The 19,274-nt window shown below is 37.6% G+C and overlaps 1 protein-coding gene across 1 annotated transcript in view; it reads right to left on the reverse strand.

Annotated features, from left to right (window-relative positions):
• FH (fumarate hydratase) overlaps positions 1-19,274 on the reverse strand; it is a 43,224-nt gene that overhangs the window by 21,517 nt on the left and 2,433 nt on the right. Inside the window, exons 2-3 of the mRNA XM_059079128.2 lie at positions 8,972-9,106; positions 1,418-1,528 (exon numbers count right to left, since the gene is read on the reverse strand). Of these exons, the coding sequence (XP_058935111.1) occupies positions 1,418-1,528; positions 8,972-9,106 (246 nt within the window). The remainder of the gene's footprint in view (positions 1-1,417; positions 1,529-8,971; positions 9,107-19,274) is intronic.

The following is a 19,274-nucleotide window of genomic DNA, read 5'->3' on the forward strand; positions in this document are numbered from 1 at the left end:
TATAGTACTATTTTAAAGGTATTCACTTTTTTCATATGCTATTGATGGTGCCAAATAGTTTGTGGTTGTCCAGCAAATTGAAGCTCCTGCAGTCTAAGCACTGCTACTTTAAAAGGTGAAAGATTATTGTGAATGGTATAATAATTTCACTGATTCCAAATGAAAACTGAATCAAAGATATCTTTCTCCTATTTCTCAACTGCCCTCTAATAATATACAGACAGACTCACCCACACATTATGGCTGGCAAATGTGTTAAGTCTCTAGATAAATTTACTGTTGGTACTCAGCAGGAATATCCAACAGATGTTACAGCCAGAGTCAGCATGATAATGAACGAGTGACTTAACAGTGTGAGTTCGCTAATAGCTACTGCATCTATGAGTAGCAACCTCCAAGCACAGACATAAATATTGTCTAGATTTGTCCTTATTTTTGTCATATTTTTGTACTTTTAGTTAATTTGTTAGTTTTTGGATTATAAGCTTTCTAAGAGAGTGGGTGCTTAACTTCACCTTCTGGAATGATTTTAGCTTAAAAAAATCATCATGCACTTTAGAAATCTATTACCTTAAACAACTGATTCACTTTAAAGTAAAACTTTTTTCCTAGTTGTATAAAAATAACAGGTGATCAGTGTAAAAAATTCTGAGAACTAAGAAAAGTGTAATAGTCATCATAGTTCTACCCTCAGAAATAAAGATGCTTAGCATTTTGGCATCTCCTTCTAGTCTCTACTTCAAGCAATGGGAGTATATATGTAGATGAAGAAAAACATGTTTTTCTGTTCATTTTTTCAAAACAAAATTAGGATCATAAAATACATGCATTTTGCAATCTTTCCCCCCCAACTTCTTATATGGTAGGCTTTGTTCTTTGACATTCTTTAAAAAACTAAATTTCCATGGCTTCACAATATAACTTACATAAGCAGCTATTATAATAAATAGTACTGCAATGAACAACATTATATTCAGAGCTTTTAAACTGTTATCTCTGACTACTTATCTTTAATTGTGTAAGCAATTAATTATGTTATTAGTGAAATAGTGAAATTATATTCTCCACACATATTATAAAATAACCAATTAGTTTTAAAAGGAATCATCTATACATAAAACAAGAAATCAAATATATAAGTTCAAAGAGTATCTCTTCAAAAAGTTTTCTTTACACTATATAAATTAAAAGGAAGAGTAAAGTAAATTAAAAATAAAAGGTATAAAATCATCCAGAAAATTTGCCACAATATTTTAAGCATCATATTAATATCCTCACCAAATAATAATGATGCCACCCTATGCTGAAACTCATTAACTCAAGAATTCACAGTGCCCCTTTCCTCGTGCCAGCACTTATCATCCAGCAGTTAATATGGGTCTGATGCCATTAAGTAAACACACTTATCACCTCTTACCTCATCTGCTGCCTTCATTATTGCATTAGCAATCTTTGGATCAAGACCATAATCCTGGTTTACTTCAGCAGCTGCTCGCTTCAAGATGCCAAATGCTTTAATAACTGGGATCTAGAGTTAATCAGCAAAATATCTCAAATTTGCCATTTTAGTTAAGCATGAAAGTTTAAGATTACTATCTTATGCAGGTACATAAAACAATAACTTAAGTAACATTATGACCCTAAAATGTTTAGGATATAGATAAAGATTAAAAATAGACATATAAAAACCAAGAATCATCATTTATCTATTTGTTTAGGGAACCAAACAAAAGCAAAAACAATGACTTTTCATAGATATATACGTATGCCTCACACACATATATACACACATTCACACATATATAATATACCATTCGTCCTATTTATTATAAGACATTATAATGTTTATGTTTTTATTTCATATATTTAAAAAGAAATGATAACCATTTCACCAGCCTACACCATTATTTCCCCTCACTGGATCCCGTGCTACATTATAATTTTTCCTTCTCTTTAGAAAAAACTAAAAGTAACAAATAAAATAAAGGTAGAAAAATGGTGCTGGGAAAACTGGCCACATGCAAAAGAATGAAACTGGACCACTATCTTACACCATACATAAAAATGAACTCAAAATGGATTAAAGACTTGAACATTAAGATCTGAAACCATAAAACTCCTAGAAGAAAACAAAGGCAGTAAGCTCCTTGACATCAGTCTTGGCAATGATTTTCTGGAGGAGTCCAAAAGAAAAAGCAAAAACAAACAAATGGGACATCAAACTAGAAAGCCTCTTCACAGCAAAGCAAATGTCAAAAAAATGAAAATGCAGCAGCTGGAGGGTGCAGGACCTGAGTGCTGGAAGCCAGTGTCCCCTCACTGGCAGCGGCCCTGCGTGAAGGCCAGAGGCTGCCAATGCCTCCAAGGAACAGGGTGCTGAGGGGGCCAGGGTCCAAGCACCTAGCTCCCCAAGGGCCACAGAAGCTCCTTGCTGCCCTGCAGCACTGAGCACGGAAGCATCAGGCCAAACGGGGCTTCAGGAGCCTACCTCCACCACTGCTGAGGGAGCCTGCGTCAGGGGCATGCTGGGAAGGGAGCGAGCAGCCCAGCCAGGCCTGGCCTGTGCGAGGCTCTCACCGCTGAAGCCCAGGGTGCTCTGACCTGGCTGGCATCTGACTCTGCAGTTTTGGATTTTGCGGGTCAATTTTACATACATATGGCATATGGGCAAGGCCTCATACACTTATATCTGTAAGTGTAAAATGGGCTTGCCTTGGAGGTGGGGGTGTGTACACATGAAGTCAGTGGCTCTTCTGTGAGCTGAAGAGTCTTAAAGTGGAGCTGTCATCTGCGGCTGCTGTCACAGTATGCTGGCAGGACAAGCGACTTCAGCGTTTCGCTGCCCGATTTGAGGCTCAGTCCCTCCCTCCCTGCCCTTCAGGGCTCACGATAGGTGACACACCCAGGCCTTGACTATGTTTCTCCTGTTAGCAGGACTTGGGCAGCTCTGGCTCTCCTAGCCCCCCTGGAAGCTCCTTTGCTTCTCTCGACCTAGAAGAGGGGTTGCCAGGCAGAGTGTTGATTGGGTGCTCAAAGCCAGCGATGAAACTGCTTCCCTGCCTAGGACAAGGGACCTGGAGCATGTTCTGTGTGCGATGATGTGCTGTTAGGGAGCCCCTCAGGCACCACTTCCTCTGCCCTCTGGTAGTGCCAGGACCATGCCAATGACATTTCGCAGTAGCCTTATCGTTCACAGGTGCCTCTCTAGCCTGCACAAATGATTGACAAGAGATCACCCAAAGGATTCTTTCTAAAGGCTTTTGGGTTTTGTTTTGTTTCCTTTGTTTTTGTTTTGCACGTGACAGTGTCTGTACTGAGGAGCTTCTGAGGAAGAAGGGGTGTTTTAGGGGTGGTGCCTGTGTTCCTGGCCTCTAGTGCCCCACCCCCTCAGCACCCCACCTGGTACCTTTGCCATGTTGGTGCTGAGGTTTCCTGCTTGATGAAATCAGATTGTTTACAGTACGAAAAAGGAAAGGTCTTCTGATGGCTTTGCCACAAGCTTACCTGTGGTTTCAATCTTGGGAGGCCACTGCTGATGCCATCACCACTATCTCCATGCAGCAGTTGCCGGGTGCTGGGCCCAACTGTCCCCTTGGCTTTATGAGTCTGTTTCTGCTTCCTACACCCATACCCGCTGTGTGCAATCTTTTGAGATTTGCTCTGATCCTGTTGCCCAAGTAATAAGAGCTATGTCGTTCTTGACATCTTACTTCTTCTTATGTGGGAGGCCCCAGCTCTTGTCTGACAGCTTATGGATAAGAATGAGACTCAGCCGTTGACTAAGCCCCAGAAATCTATAAAAATGGCTGCAGATAGTTATGTCTGTTCCTTCTCTACTCCCACTCCCACCCCCTATACATGATACCCTATACTCTGAAAGTCCTGCTAACTGCAAACTTGCCAGAGTATTAGCCAATCTTTGTACAGAACAATGTTCTGGAACAGCAGAATGAGTCTTAGGTTAGGAAGCAGGGCTACACTGGGCTTGGGGTATTGTAACTCCATCTCCATCTGGGGCTCAGCTTCAGTGTAGCTGAGGGAGCCACAGACCAAGATGAATCGGATGCTTGCGTTTCTGCTTCTTGTATTTCCTTGAAGTCGATTCATTATCTTACACAAATAGCCTACTCTTTCAGCCCTTAACTTAAATCCTTCAGATAATTAAGTTCATGAAGAGTACTCCTGAATTATGTTAGGACTTAGACCAGAGATGGCACATCATTTCCCCTCTTCCCCCATGGTAGGTACCATTAATCTGCTTCAGAGTATTTCCTGCTAAATCCCTGGTATATATTCTCATTTCTCAAGATTCCCCCAGCAGGCAGTATAAGTATTGAGACCTATTTGCCATCCCTGGCTGAGGCGATACTACTCTACTCTGCTGAGGAACATAAGAGCTGCCAATCCCATACAGGGTTTGCTGGGCTAACGAAGCACGGAGAAGAGGCCTAAGTTTCTGCCTGCCCCCAGCAGGAAGGCTTGCAGTAGCCCACATGATTGCCTGCCCCACTTCAGTTACCTCTTAAAGTCCTAACGTTGGCAGGGAGGGGACTGTTGGAGTCCAGTGTGGTGTGGGAAATCACAGCCACACAGGACAGCAATGCTCAGAAACCAAGTCTAACTGCTGTGGAGCTACAGTGAGCACGGTGGCCCCAGCTGTGCAGGGTAGAACCTCTGCTCTCACCTCCAGCCACCTGTCTCTAGGCATCCAGGCCAGGCTATGGATGGGGATCCCCTTCTTCTTCCTCTCCACTGACCAAGTCTTATCAACCACTACAGCTGCTCTGCTTTCCAAATTCAGCCCAGGTTCCTGGGTGCTGCCCACACCAGCCAGGGTCCTGGGCCAGATGAAGAGGTGGCCTATCCATGAGTGAAGGCCAGTTCCTTCCTCACTGGGGCAGGTCTTAGGCCCCAGTTTTAGGACCAAGAGCTGTGTATTGGTTTCTTAGATTGCTAGCTTTTCCTGCAGGGGACCACAGCAGGTGAGGCTCTGCTGACAGTAATTTGCATTTAGGGTCTTGTCCAGCTGAGAGCTGTACACCAGATTCTGAGAGATGTCAGCAGTACTTTTAAAAATTTGTTTTCCATGAGGTTTTTGGACCATGGGCTGAGCTCAGGCACTTTCTGTAAGAGAATGTTATGTCTGTAAAGATGGTTATTTCCCCTCCTCCACCCCCATCATGGTGGCCCTGTGGAAGTCTGACCAGAAGGCCAGTGGAGCTGCCCTAGTGTCTATGGGGGAGGGCGAGGCCTGCTGAGTTGGTGCCCTAGCCCTCTCACCTTGTCCAGAACAGAGGTGGTCACCCCAGGGACAGCCAGGCACCTGCCTAAGGGAGGGGTGCTGCCTTCTGTCCCTGTAACTGCTTCCCTTAAGGCCCAAACTGGCCGCCCAGATTTGTTTGAAGCTGTGCTGACAACTTTTTGGTCTCCTTTTGGTCTGCAGAACAGCCAGGGACTTGATTTTGATATATTTTAAAACCACATCAAATAAAGAGTCTGCTACCTTAAAAAAAAAATAAAAGAGAAAAGAAAATGGAACCTACTTAACGAAAATATTTGCACATCATATACCTGATATATTCAAAATATATAAAGAACTTATACTACTCAGTAGCAAAAAACAAACTGATTAAAAAATGGGCAGATGATGAGAATAGACATTTTTCCAAAGAAGATATACTGATGGCCAACAGATACATGAAATGATGCTCAACATCACTAATCACCAGAAAAATGCAAATCAAAAGCACAATGAGATACCACCTTAAACCTGTTAGAATAGCTATTATCAAAAAGACAACAAATAAGTGTTTACGAGGATGTGGAGAAAAGGGAAATCTTGTACACTGTTGGGAGGAATGTAAATTGGTGCAGCCACGTTGGAAAACAGTATGGAGGTTCCTCAAAAAACTGAAATGTGTCTACTGTCTGATTCAGCAATTCCACTACTGGGTATTTACTTGAAAATGAAAACACTAATTTGAAAACATATACACATCCCCATGTTCATAGCAGCATTATTTATAATAGTCATTATATGGAAATAACCTGTATCCATCAATGAATGAATGGATAAAGAAGATGTGGTAAAAAAATACAATAGAATATTACTTGGCCATAAAAAAGAATGAAATCTTGTCATTTGTGACAACATGGATGGACCTTGAGGGCATTACACCAAGTGAAATAAGCCAGAGAGGTAAACACAAATACCACATGATCCCACTTATATGTAGAATTTAAAAAACAAAACAAACAACAATCAGAAAACCAAGCTCATAGACAGAACAAACTGGTGGTTGCCAGGGGCAGGGGGTGGACAAAATGTATAAAGGAGGTCAATAGGTACAAACTTCCAGTTGTAAAACAAATAAATCATGGGGATGTAACGTATTGCATGGTAACTATAGTTAATAATACTGTATTGCATATTTGAAAGTTGCAAAGAGATTTTAAAAGTCCTCATCACAAGAAAAAAAATTTTCTTGTAACTACGTGTAGTGATGGATGTTACTAGTAACTAGACTTACTGTGATCATTCTGCAATGTATATGAATATCAAATCATTATGTTGTACACCTGAAACTAATGTTATATGTAAATTATACCTCAACTAAATAAACAAATAAATAATAACAAGAAGTAATAATATTTAACTGCTAATTAGTATGAAATACCCAGTTACTGAATGGGTATCATTTCATCCCAAAGCCAAAAAACATGATATTTTAGTTAGTCAGTGAAGCCTTGACACTCAATAAGTCACTGGAAATTTCTCTCAGAATAATTTTTTTAAAAAACCCAGAGTTCTCCAGACTTAAAGGTGATAGCTTCTGATATATATAACCATATATCAAACGCTTTTAGTTTGCAGATCTTTTCACTTTCTACTCCAAAGCACCTCATAAAATTTAAAAGGACAATTGAGTAAATTTTGATGAGGTTTCAATGAAATACCTGATTTCCACAAGATAAATTATGTGTTCTTGTCAAAGTTAATAATACAGACTGTAATTTAGATACCATACCAGGTTTGAATGAGAAAGAAGGAAGAAAGGAAGGGTGAGGAAGAGAGCGATAAATTTGCAAAGGAGAAGCTATAGTCCTTAGAGAAAAATAAAAGTGGAAAAACAACAAAAAGTAATGAGTAAAACACACTGAACCTGGGTCACACAGAGGATAAACTGAAGGGCAAACAAAAGGAACTAAAAACAAAGCATTTTTACTTTGAATTTTAAGAAATTAAAATTAAATCATTACAAGTGTTTTACCCAAATGAAATGGAGATATATGGCACCTAAGATTAGAAGCTTTAAAACTTTACACATGAAAACAAATGGGAATTTAATTTTCTACAGGAACACTGCAGTGGGTTAAACCACTGCCAAAGTTACAACCAAATGCCAATCAACTCAGGCTACTAGAATGGAGTGACTGACCCCACAGTGCTTGTGGACTCATAAAAATGAACAAAGGCCACAGCAGAGAGTTTCACTGGACACTATTAAAACAAAACAGTAAATGTATCGCTGGAGATGAAAGAAGGGTCTCATTATTCTTCATTTACTCACATAGCAGTTCATAATCTTTTTTTGTTTTATTTTACTATGGACCTGAGGTACAAAGGGTTGGGTTTAATCATACTACTTAGTTCAAGGCACATAGTCTGCTTTATATTTAACATAGTTCAGGAAATTAATCCAGATGAAGCCAAATGTGAAAAAAATTGATAACCCATGTATCCATGTTCCACAGACACCTGTCCAAATCCAAACAACTTCTCTGTCTCTGGGACAGCAGCAGCGGCAGCAATCATGCACTCCCAGAACCACACACCTTGCTGGTTGAAGCAGGAAAATCAAAACATGAGCCATGCTTACTCCAGTCAATACTAGTTAAGACTGATCTCTTTAATCCCAGAAGTTGAACTGTATGAGAATACTTCAGGATCTGCTACCCTCTGTCTCCCAACCATGTAGTCTGACCCTATGTTTACCTCACCATTAAACTGGCTGTGGGTGGCAATAACAGAGAGATTCTTCTAAGAAGATTCAGCTGCCTCTTGGGAAATTGTATGAACCTGTCAAGATTCAGTCTTGAAGCCTTAGTAATGAGCTAAAATACGGAAGTTAAAATTATTGTAAGATAAAAAGTATATTTAGAAGATAAATGTTAAACAGTATCTCACCAGATGAAGGCTGGCTACTTCTAGGCTTACTAGCCTGTCCTGCATTCCTACACTATTTTTCATACCCTAGTTGGGCTCCAGTAGGATATGTAATATATTCCATCAATTCTTTTCACACTTTAACATCCCTGAAATCAAGATGCATCTTACAATCAATGACATGTCACAACTTTAATTGGCAGACTTTTTCTTTCTTAGTAGTACATATCAGTTCTAATTGAAGATCAGTTCTAATCTAAGGATTTAATGAAATATGGTAGAAAGTCTTCTAATCATTAAATCATTCAGGTAGCAATGAGGAAATACTTATATATTACCTATTATATGCCAGACATCATGACAAATAGTATTTTTATGAAATTGTGTATACTTTTCTACAAACTGAAGCCAAGATAAAGTATAATATTAAAGAAAAATCGGTTTTCTTTTAAATCATTTAAAAAAATCAGTTAAAAATTAAGTATCAAAATTAAAAATGCTTACAAACTGCAAAATTCTAGTAAAAATATGAAAAATCCAAACAAGAATGAAAGACAAGTCACTTAGTTCCATCAAATAAAAATCCAAAATACTCAAAGTCATAGCTCAAGATATTAGTATACTAAACTTCAAAAAGTTCTTTGACACTTTACTGAGAGAGAAACATCTTATTATTCACAAAGCCAGTTCTCTAATAACTTTACATTTTAACTCTGTAAAATACTTATTTATAAGGTAAGGTAACTCATTGAACAATTCCTATTTCATCCAAAATAAGCCAAGATTTCCACAAAAGCCACTTACTGGCATGCGTTCTGTCACCCCTCCAATCTTAAAGTTCATTGTAGATCTCACAGTCTGGGCTCCATAATATTTATCATTTGGGACCTTGAGTTCACCAAAGGTATCATATTCTATCCGAAAAGAATTTTGGCTTGCCTAAAGATAAAGACAAGACACTGTTATAGCTTGAAAAGAAACCAAGTATCAAGAACAATATAAAGGATACATCATGTACAGGTAAAGAAACCTTAATAAATACCAAAAAGACAAAAAAATTCCATTTTGATTCTCATTCTACTCCCCCCACTTCCAGCTTTTTTCTTGAGACATTTTTGTCACAAATTTATTAATACATGTGTTAAAGACAGATTATAGAATTCATACACTATGCAAATGATAAATAAAAATAATAATCTTGTGCTTCCCTGGTGGCACAGTGGTTGAGAATCTGCCTGCCAATGCAGGGGACATGGGTTCGAGCCCTGGTCTGGGAAGATCCCACATGCTGCGGAGCAACTGGGTCCGTGAGCCACAATTACTGAGCCTGCGCGTCTGGAGCCTGTGCTCCACAACAAGAGAGGCCACGATAGTGAGAGGCCCGCGCACCGCAATGAAGAGTGGCCCCCGTTTGCCACAACTACAGAAAGCCCTCACACAGAAACTAAAACCCAACACAGCCATAAAGAAATACATAAATTAATTAAAAAATAATAATAATCTTTTCCAATTCAGGAGTATGCCTATTATTGGTCAAGCTTTGATGTACTTAGGTTAATGCTTATTTTACTGGGAACTTTGGAAAATGACCTAAGAATGATACTTTAACATTTGAAAGTATTATATATTTAAACAAAGCTCAACTGTGGTCTACAAATATTATGCATGAGAGATAGCTTAGTGCCATACAAAACAGTCCAGGCTTTGCAGTGAGACAGCCCACCATGTGGTAGCTGTGTCATCTTCAGCAAGTCAGCTTTTCTCATCTATAAGTTACAATAAATGTACAGACAAGGGGACATGGGCTAGATCAGTTCTTAACCTTTTCAGGGTGTTGAGAACATGAGGAAAACTATGGATCTTCTCTCTAGAAAAATGAACATAAATACATGTATGTAAAATCCTGCATATGATTTTAAGGAGTTTATATCTTGAAACCAATCCACTGCCCAGGATAAGAACCCATAACCCCAAATCCCTTTTATGGAGAACCTAGGACTCTACTAAGTACATCAACTTATACTAATTTAAAAAAATATACACATCTGGTGTTTACATATGATACTTTACATTAAAGAAATTAAGAGTATCAGAGAGATACTCAGAACTTTAATTAATGTTCATCTTGCATTAATTATAAAATAAACATGGTCAGATGATTCAAAAGATTTAAAAACACCCAGCCAAGTAACCTTATTTTAGTAAACAGTCCTCTAAATAAAAAAAAATTAATTTTGTAGTTATCCCCTGGGACTTGAAAGATTTAAAAAAACCTTTATATATTATAAAGCCTTTTAGATTGCATGAAAAGAGAAATATCCTTGTACCTAGTTAGAAATATAGGCATATAACCAATGAGGTACATTTTTTTTCTGTGCCTAAAAGTCTGCAGAGGAGGGGAGTGGCCAAGATGGCAGAGTAGGAAGACTGAGCTCATCTCCTCTCATGGGCACACCAAAACTACAATCATTTACAGAGCAATGATTGATGAGTAAGGCTGGAAAATTAGCAGAAAAGACCTTCTACAACTAAAGATATAAAGGAATCATGGCAAAATAGGTAGGAGGGAGGAAGACACAATAATGTCAAAACCTATTACCATGCCCTCCCCCGAGGAGGGGTGACCCACAAACTGGAGGATTATTACAATTGCTGAGGTTCTCCCCAAGAAGCGAGGGGTCCAGGCCCCATGTCAGGCTCCCCAGCATGGCGAAGAAGCACCCCTTCGAAGTTTGGCTTTGGAGGCTAGCAGGGCTCATTTTTGGCCAGAGGGCTGTGGGAAATAGAAACTCCACTCTTAAAGGGTGCACACAAAATTTCACACACTCTGGGACCCAGGGAAGAAGCAGTAATTTGAAAGGAACCTGGGTCAGAATACCTGCTGATCTTAGAGAGCCTCCCAGAGAGGCAGGAAGCAACTGGAGTTCACACTGGGAATCTAGACACTGGGGGCAGCCACTAATGGGAGCTTGTTCTACCACAAGGACATTAGTTCTTGAAAGCACCATTTTGGAATACAGCTTATTAGAGCAGGGACACAGCTCCACCCACCAGTAGGCCAGCTGCCTTAAGACCTCCTGAGCCAACAACCAAAGAGAGCTAAAGAATACAACAAGTGAAATAAAAAGTACATTAGAAGGAATCAACAGTAGATTAGATGATAGAGAGGAACAGTTCAGTGGGCTGAAAGAATAGTGGAAATTACTGAAATTGAACAGAAAAAAGAAAAAAAGGATGAAAAGAAACATGGACAGTTTAAGAGACCTCAGAGACAACATCAAGTGTACTGGCATTCACGTTTTGAAGCCATAGAAGAAGACAGAGAGAAAGGGGCAGAGAACATATTTGAAGACATAATAGCTGAAAATGTCCCTAACATGGTAAAGGAAACAGAAATCCAGGTCTGAGAATCACAGAGAGTTCCAAATATGATCAACCCAAAGAGGACCACACCAAGACACACTTTAATTAATGGCAAAAATTAAAGATAAAGAGAGAATATTAAAAGCAGCAAGGGAAAAGCAACAAGTTAAGTACAAGGTAACTGTACTTAACATAAGGATTTCAGCTGACTTTTCAGCAGAAACTCTGCAGGCCTGAAAGGAGTGCATGATATATTTAAAGTGATGAAAGGGAGAAACCGAAACCAGAAGACTCCAACAGGCAAGGCTTTCATTACGATTTAAATGGACTGATCAAGTTTTACAGACAAGAAAAAGCTAAGAGTTCAGCACTACCAAACCACCTTTAAATGGGTTTCTCTAAGCGAAAAAAGCCATTACAAGATGTATGAAAATTATAAAAAAAAATCTCATTGGTAAGGCTAAATATAGTAAAGGTAGTAAATCAGTCATGTACAAAGCTAGTAGGAAGGCTGAAACACAAAACCAGTAAAATTGTCTATATCCACAGTAAGAAGTTAAGGGGCACACAAGACAAAAAGATGTGAAATATAATGTCAGAAACAGAAAAAGTGGGGAAGGGGAGATAAAAATGCAGGGTTCTTAAAGTGCTTTTGCACTTAAAAGATCAGAAGCTGAAAATAATCATACATACATACACACACACACACACACACACACACACACACACACACATTGCAATATATAAACCACATGGTAACCACAAACCAAAATCAATAATCGATACACACAAAAAAGAAAGGAATCCAAATGTAATATTAAAGACAGTCATCAAATAACGAGAAGAAAGCAAAGTAAGAAAAAAGGAACAAAAAAGAACTACAAAAACAACCCCAAAACAAAGGACAAAATGGCAATAAGTACATATCTATCAAGAATTACTTTAAATGTAAATGGCCTAAATGCTCCAATCAAAAGATACAGAGTGGCTGAATGGTTATGAAAACAAGACTCATATATATACTGCCTACAAGATACTCACTTCAGATCCTGAGACACACACAGACTAAAAGTGACATGATGAAAAAAGGTATTCTATGCAAATGGAAATGAAAAGAAAGCCATGGTAGTAATACTTACATTAGACAAAATAGATTTTATAACGAAGACTGCAAAAACAAACAAAGAAGCCTACTACATAATGATCATGGGATAAATCTAAGCAGATACAACAATTGTAAATATGTATGTACCCAACACAGGATCACCTACATATATAAAGCAAATATTAACAAACACAAAGGGAGAAAATGACAGGAACACAATAATAGTAGGGGATTTTAACACTCTACTTACATCAATGGACATATCATCCAGACAAAAAATTAACACAGAAACACTGGCCACACATTAAATGACACATTAGACCAAATGGACTTAATAGCTCTATATAGAACATTCCGTCCAAAAGCAGCAGAATACACATTCTTTTCAAGTGCACATGGAACATTCTCCAGGACAGATCACAAGCTAGGCCACAAAACAAGTCTTAGTAAATATAAGAAAACTGATATCATATCAAGCATCTTTTTTGACCACAATGCCATGAGTCTAGAAATCAATGACAAGAAAAAGAATTGCAAAAAACAAATACATGAAGGATAAACAATATGCTGCTGAATAACCAATGGATCATTAATGAAATAAAAGAATACCTAGAGACAAATGAAAATGAAAACACAATGATGCAAAATGTATGGGACACAGGAAAAGCAGTTCTAAGAGGGAAGTTTATAGCAATACACACCTTCCTCAGGAAACAAGAAAAATAAAAAATCAACCTAACTTTACACCTAAAGGAACATGAAAAAGAACAAAACCCAAAAGTCAACAGATGGTAAGAAATCATAAAGATCAGAGCAGAAATAAATAAAAGAGACAAAAAATTATGAAAGATAAATGAAACTAAGAACTAGTGCTTTGAAAAGATAAACAAAATTGATAAACCTTGAGCCAGACTCAAAAGAAAAAAGAGACAGGGCTCAAATCAATAGAATCAGAAATGAAACGGAAGTTACAACTGACACCACAGAAATACAAAGAAACATGAGCGATTACTACCAACAATTATATACCAATAAAATGGCCATTAAGAAATGGAAAAATTCCTTAAAATGTACAATCTCCCAGGACTGAACCAGGAAAAAAAGGAAAATATGAACAGACCAATTACCGGTAATGAAATTAAATCAGTAATTAACAACAACAACAACAATAACAAATGAAAATCCAGGACCAATTGGCTTCACAGGAAAAATTCTACCAAACATTTAGAGAAGAGTACCAACTCTCCTTCTCAAACCATTACAAAAAACTGCAGAGGAAGGAACGCTTTTGAACTCGTTCTACAAGGCCAGCATCACCCTGAAACCAAAACCAGACAAAGAGAGCACAAAAAAGGAAAGTTACAGGCCAATCTCTCTCATGAACACAGATGCAAAAATCCTTGACAAAATAGTAGCAAACCAAGTTCAACAACACATTAAAAGGACCTTACACCATGATCAAGTAGGATTTATTCCAGGGATACAAGGATGGTTCAATATCCACAAATCAATGTGATATACCACATTAACAAACTGAAAAATAAAAATCATAGAGTCATCTCAACAGATACAGAAAAAGCTTCTGACAAAATTCAATACCCATTTATGATAAAAATTCTCAACAAAGTGGGTATAAAGTGAACATACCTCAACATAATAAAGGCCATATATCACAAACCCACAGCTAACATTATACTCAACAGTGAAAAGCTGAAAGCATTTCCTCTAAGATCAGGAACAAGACAAGGATGCCCACTGTCACCACATTTAATCAAGATAGTATTGGAAGTCCTAGCCACAGCAATCAGACAAGAAAAAGAAAAGGAATCCAAGTGGGAAAGGAGGAAGTAAAACTGTCACTGTTTGCAGAGGACATGATACTATACATAAAAAAATCTAAAGACACCACCAAAATACTGTTAGAGCTCATCAATGAATTTGGTAAAGTTGCACGATACAAAATTAATATACAGAAATCTGTTGCATTTCTATACACTAACAATGAACTACTAGAAAGAGAAATAAAGGAAACAATCCCACTTACAATCTCATAAAGAAAGAATAAAATACCTCCAAATAAATCTAACTAAGGAGGTAAAAGATCTGTACTCAAAAAACTATAAGATGCTGATGAAAGAAAGTGAAGATGACACAGACATGGATTGAAGAATTAATAATTTTAAAATGCCCATACTACCCAAGGCAATCTACAGATTCAATGCAATCCCCATCAAAATACCAATGGCATTTTCCACAAAACTAGAAAAATAATTTTAAAATTCGTATGGAAACACAATAGACCCTGAACAGCTGAAACAATCTTGAGAAAGAAGACCAAAGCTGGGAGTATCATGCTCCCTGGTTTCAGACTATACTACAAAGCTATAGTAATCAAAACAGCATGGTACTGGCACAAAAACAGACATATAGATCAATGAAACAGAACAGAGATCAGAAATGAACCCACACTTATATGGGCAATTAATCCATGACAAAGGAGGCAAAATATACAATGGGGAAAAGACAGCTTCTTCAATAAATGGTGTTGGAAAAACTGGACAGCTACAAGCAAATAATCCAACTGGACTACCCTCTCACACCATGAACAAAAATAAATTAAAAAATGGATTAAAGACTTAAATGTAAGACCTGAAACTTACATAAAACTTCCAGAAGAAAACAGGCAATAAGTTCTCTGACATGGGTCTTGGTAAAATTTTTTAGTGTATGACTCCCTGGGCAAGGGAAACAAAAGACACAAAAGCAAAAATAAACAAACGGGACTACATCAAACTAAAAAGCTTTGCACAGTGAAGGAAACTATCAACAAAACAAAAAGGCCATCTACTGAATGGAAGACTATATTTGCAAACAATATATCTGATAAGGGGTTAATATCCAAAATATAGAAAGAACTCATACAACTCAACATCAAATGAACAAACAACCCAATTAAAAAAATGGGTAGAGGACCCAGATAGACATTTTTCCAGGGAGACATACAGATGGCCAATAGGCACATGAAAAGATCTCAACATCACTAATCAACAGAGAAATGCAAATCCAAACCACTAAGAGTTATCATCTCACACCTGTGAGAATGGCTATTATGAAAAAGACAACAAATAACAAGTTTTGGTGAAGATGAGGAGAAAAGGGAACCCTCACGTACTGTTGGTGGGAATGTAAATTGGTGCAGCCACTGTGGAAAAGAGGTTTCTCAAAAAACTAAAAATAGAACTACCATATTACCCAGCAATACCACTCCTGGGTATAAACCAGAAAAAAACAAAAACACTACTTCAAAAAGATACATGCACACCAATGTTTATAGCAGTATTATTTACAATTGCCAAGATATAGAAGCATTAATGTCCATCAACAGATGAATGGGATATGGTATATATACACAATGGAAAACTACTTAGCCATAAAAAAGAATGAAATGCTGCCATTTACAACACCATGGATGGACTTGGAGGGTATTATGCTAAGTGAAATAAATCAGACAGAGAAAGACAAATATCACTTATATGTGGAATTTTAAAAATACAACAAACGAGTAAATATAAAAAAAGAAAAGAAGGAGACTCACAGATATAGAGAACAAACTAGTAGTTACCAGTGGGGAGAGGGAAGGGGCAATACAGGGGTAGGGAATTAAGAGGTACAAATGATTATGTGTAAAATAAGGTACAAGGATATACTTAACAAAACAGGGAACATAGCCAATATTTTATAATAACTACAAATAGAGCATAACCTTAAAAAACTGTGAGTCACTATACTGTACTCCTGTAATTTATATCATATTGTACATCAACTATACTTCAATAAAATAAATAACTTAAAAATCACTATGTTGTTTAACAGGAATTAACATAGTGTTGTAGGTCAATTATACTTCAAAAACAAAGAAACAAGCAAACAAACTGATAGGAAAAGGGATCAGATTTGTGGTTACCAGAAGCAGAGGGTGGGGGTAGGTGGAATTGGATGAAGGCAGTCAAGAGTTACCAACTCCCAGTTACAAGATAAATAAGTACTAGGGATGTAATGTACAACATTATAAATATAATTATCACTGCTGTATGTTATATATGAAAGTTGTTAAAAGAGTAAATCCTAGGAGTTCTCATGACAAAGAAAAAACTTTTTCTATTTCTTTAATTCTCTATATGATATCATGCATGTTTACTAAACTTACTTTGTCAATCATTTCATGATGTACGTCAGTCAAATCATTATGCTGTACACCTTAAGCTTATACAGTGCTGTATGTCAATTACATTTCAATAAAAATGGGGAAAAAAAGTCTGCAGAGGATTGGTCTAAGCCAATAAGGAGAAGCCAATAAAAATAATCATTTACTGTGCTATGTAGCAAACACTTTTTAGGTATCACCTTATTTGAATTTCACAACCACCCTAGGAGATTTTACTATCATCATCCTCACGTTAAAGGACACTGAGGCTACACAAGATTAAATAATCTCAGCAGATCACCCAGATAGCAAGAGGGAGGGCCTGAAACACTCAAACCCTGGACTTTGGGATTCTAAAAGCTGTTTGGATTCCCTTTTTTATCACTTCCATAAACCAAGAAATGGAGGAAGTAACTCCAGATTGGCCCACAACAACCACGACCCTGTAGGATCTGAAGATGTACAGTTAGATTTTTCTCTAATAGAATATGCTTACACTGACACCACTGTATGCCAACTTGCAGCTGGGGTTTTATATCTCAAATGCACACAAAAAAATTTTGCATAATGATCTTTATTTTAAATATCCTAAGTAAATATCCTTGTATGTTAAAATATACTTTGGGTGCAATAACATTAGCAATGACAGTGGTGGCACTGGACACATGAGCTAGGTTCTTCTTCCTCTCCATCACCTTGTTATAAGACAGCAAATAGTTACTGGCTCCAAAGAAAGGAGATTGGTTTCCGTCAGTCATTTGTGAAATCAAGTTCGATTCCTTAAATTTACAACATCATTTTTTGTGTTCAAAATTATTAAATTTTCATCATAAAACAGGAATAATGTTGTCACCTAAATAACAGGTTGCTATGATAAAACTCATATCCAAAGTATTTTGGAAAGATTTAAATGAATAAATTTTACCTATGTTCTTCAGCTTAAATTTTAGAAAAATTTAAATTCTAACTCAAGAAACAACAGCCTACATCAAATTCTAGACCTTCACACTGACCATTAAAAAACGGCAGATGTCAATTGTGGCTGAAATCACAATCTCAGTAAATACTTCAAAAAATATACTTCTTGGGGATTCCCTGGTGGCGCAGTGCTTGAGAGTCCACCTGCCGATGAAGGGGACGCACGTTTGTGCCCCGGTCCGGGAAGATCCCACATGCCGCGAAGCGGCTAGGCCCGTGAGCCATGGCCGCTGAGCCTGCGCGTCCGGAGCCTGTGCTCTGCAACGGGAGGGGCCACAACAGTGAGAGGCCCGCGTACCGCAAAAAAAAAAAAAAAAAAAAAAAAAAAAAAAAAAAAATATATATATATATATATATATATATATATATATATATACTTCTTGTCTTTACAGTAATAAAAATAAACATCCCAAATTTCCAACAACAAACATTGTAACAGCTTAGCTAGCTAATAAAGTATTCCAAAAAACAAAAAAGTTCTCCCTTTATTTAACCCAGGAAATATATAGGTTGCACAAATCTGTAGATCAGAAACTGAAGCAATGCTGTAAAATACTCTGAAAGGCTCCAGGCTCTGTCAGAGGAGGCAATGCCTATGCAGGGTTGGTGCCTGTTAGAAAATCATATACACAGATAGAGGAACAATGGAACAGGTAACTGCCAAATCTCTTCTTCCCAATGACCTACAGAAGAAAAAAACCTTTATATTGTACATAAACACACATGTATATGCACACAAGCCTGAAACAAAAATTCCGTGAAAACAAAAAAGAAAAATTCTGTGAAAAAATCTGTCCTGTACATCTATTTTCTATTCTACGCTATTCTGTTAAAAAACCAAAAACCAAAAAAACCAACACTGTTAACTGCTCACTACATTGATTTCTCCACCCACTAGTTAGTCCACCTGAAGTCTGAAAAACATGTGATTTTCAAAACCTTCCCACATTATAATGTATGTCAGCTCTTCCCAGTGGCTTGGGCAAGAAGAGGAGGGCTGCTCACCTAAATTAATGAGAAAATTATTAGTGCTTCTGATGAAAAATGAGGTCATGATGGTATCTATTAAATATGTTTTTAATTCATATAATATAATCCACTGTTACAAAAAATTAGTTTTTTTGAAAACCACATCTTTATAACCCGTAATTCGGAGAGCAGAATTTCTGGAAGAAGTTTAAAGAGTTTAACCAGCTAGGCATGGGGCAGGCACAAATGTGCAATTTCCTGATGTCCTGGGAGATGCATGTTTATTCACAATCACTTCCCCTCCTGGAGAAGCATGAATGAATAATATGTCCAGTGTTCACCGCAGTATGATTGCTATTTGGCCCTAGAAATACCAAGTGCTATTACCAACCATTAACTCCGGTGACCTCAGGAATTGATAAGGTGGTCTCCAAATCTGCATGCCAGTCTAAATCAGAAAGGCCAGCCAAAAAAGTATAGGCCTCAGG

The sequence above is a fragment of the Kogia breviceps genome, chromosome 1, assembly GCF_026419965.1.
Source record: "Kogia breviceps isolate mKogBre1 chromosome 1, mKogBre1 haplotype 1, whole genome shotgun sequence".
In the NCBI taxonomy this organism is placed as follows: Eukaryota; Metazoa; Chordata; class Mammalia; order Artiodactyla; family Physeteridae; genus Kogia; species Kogia breviceps.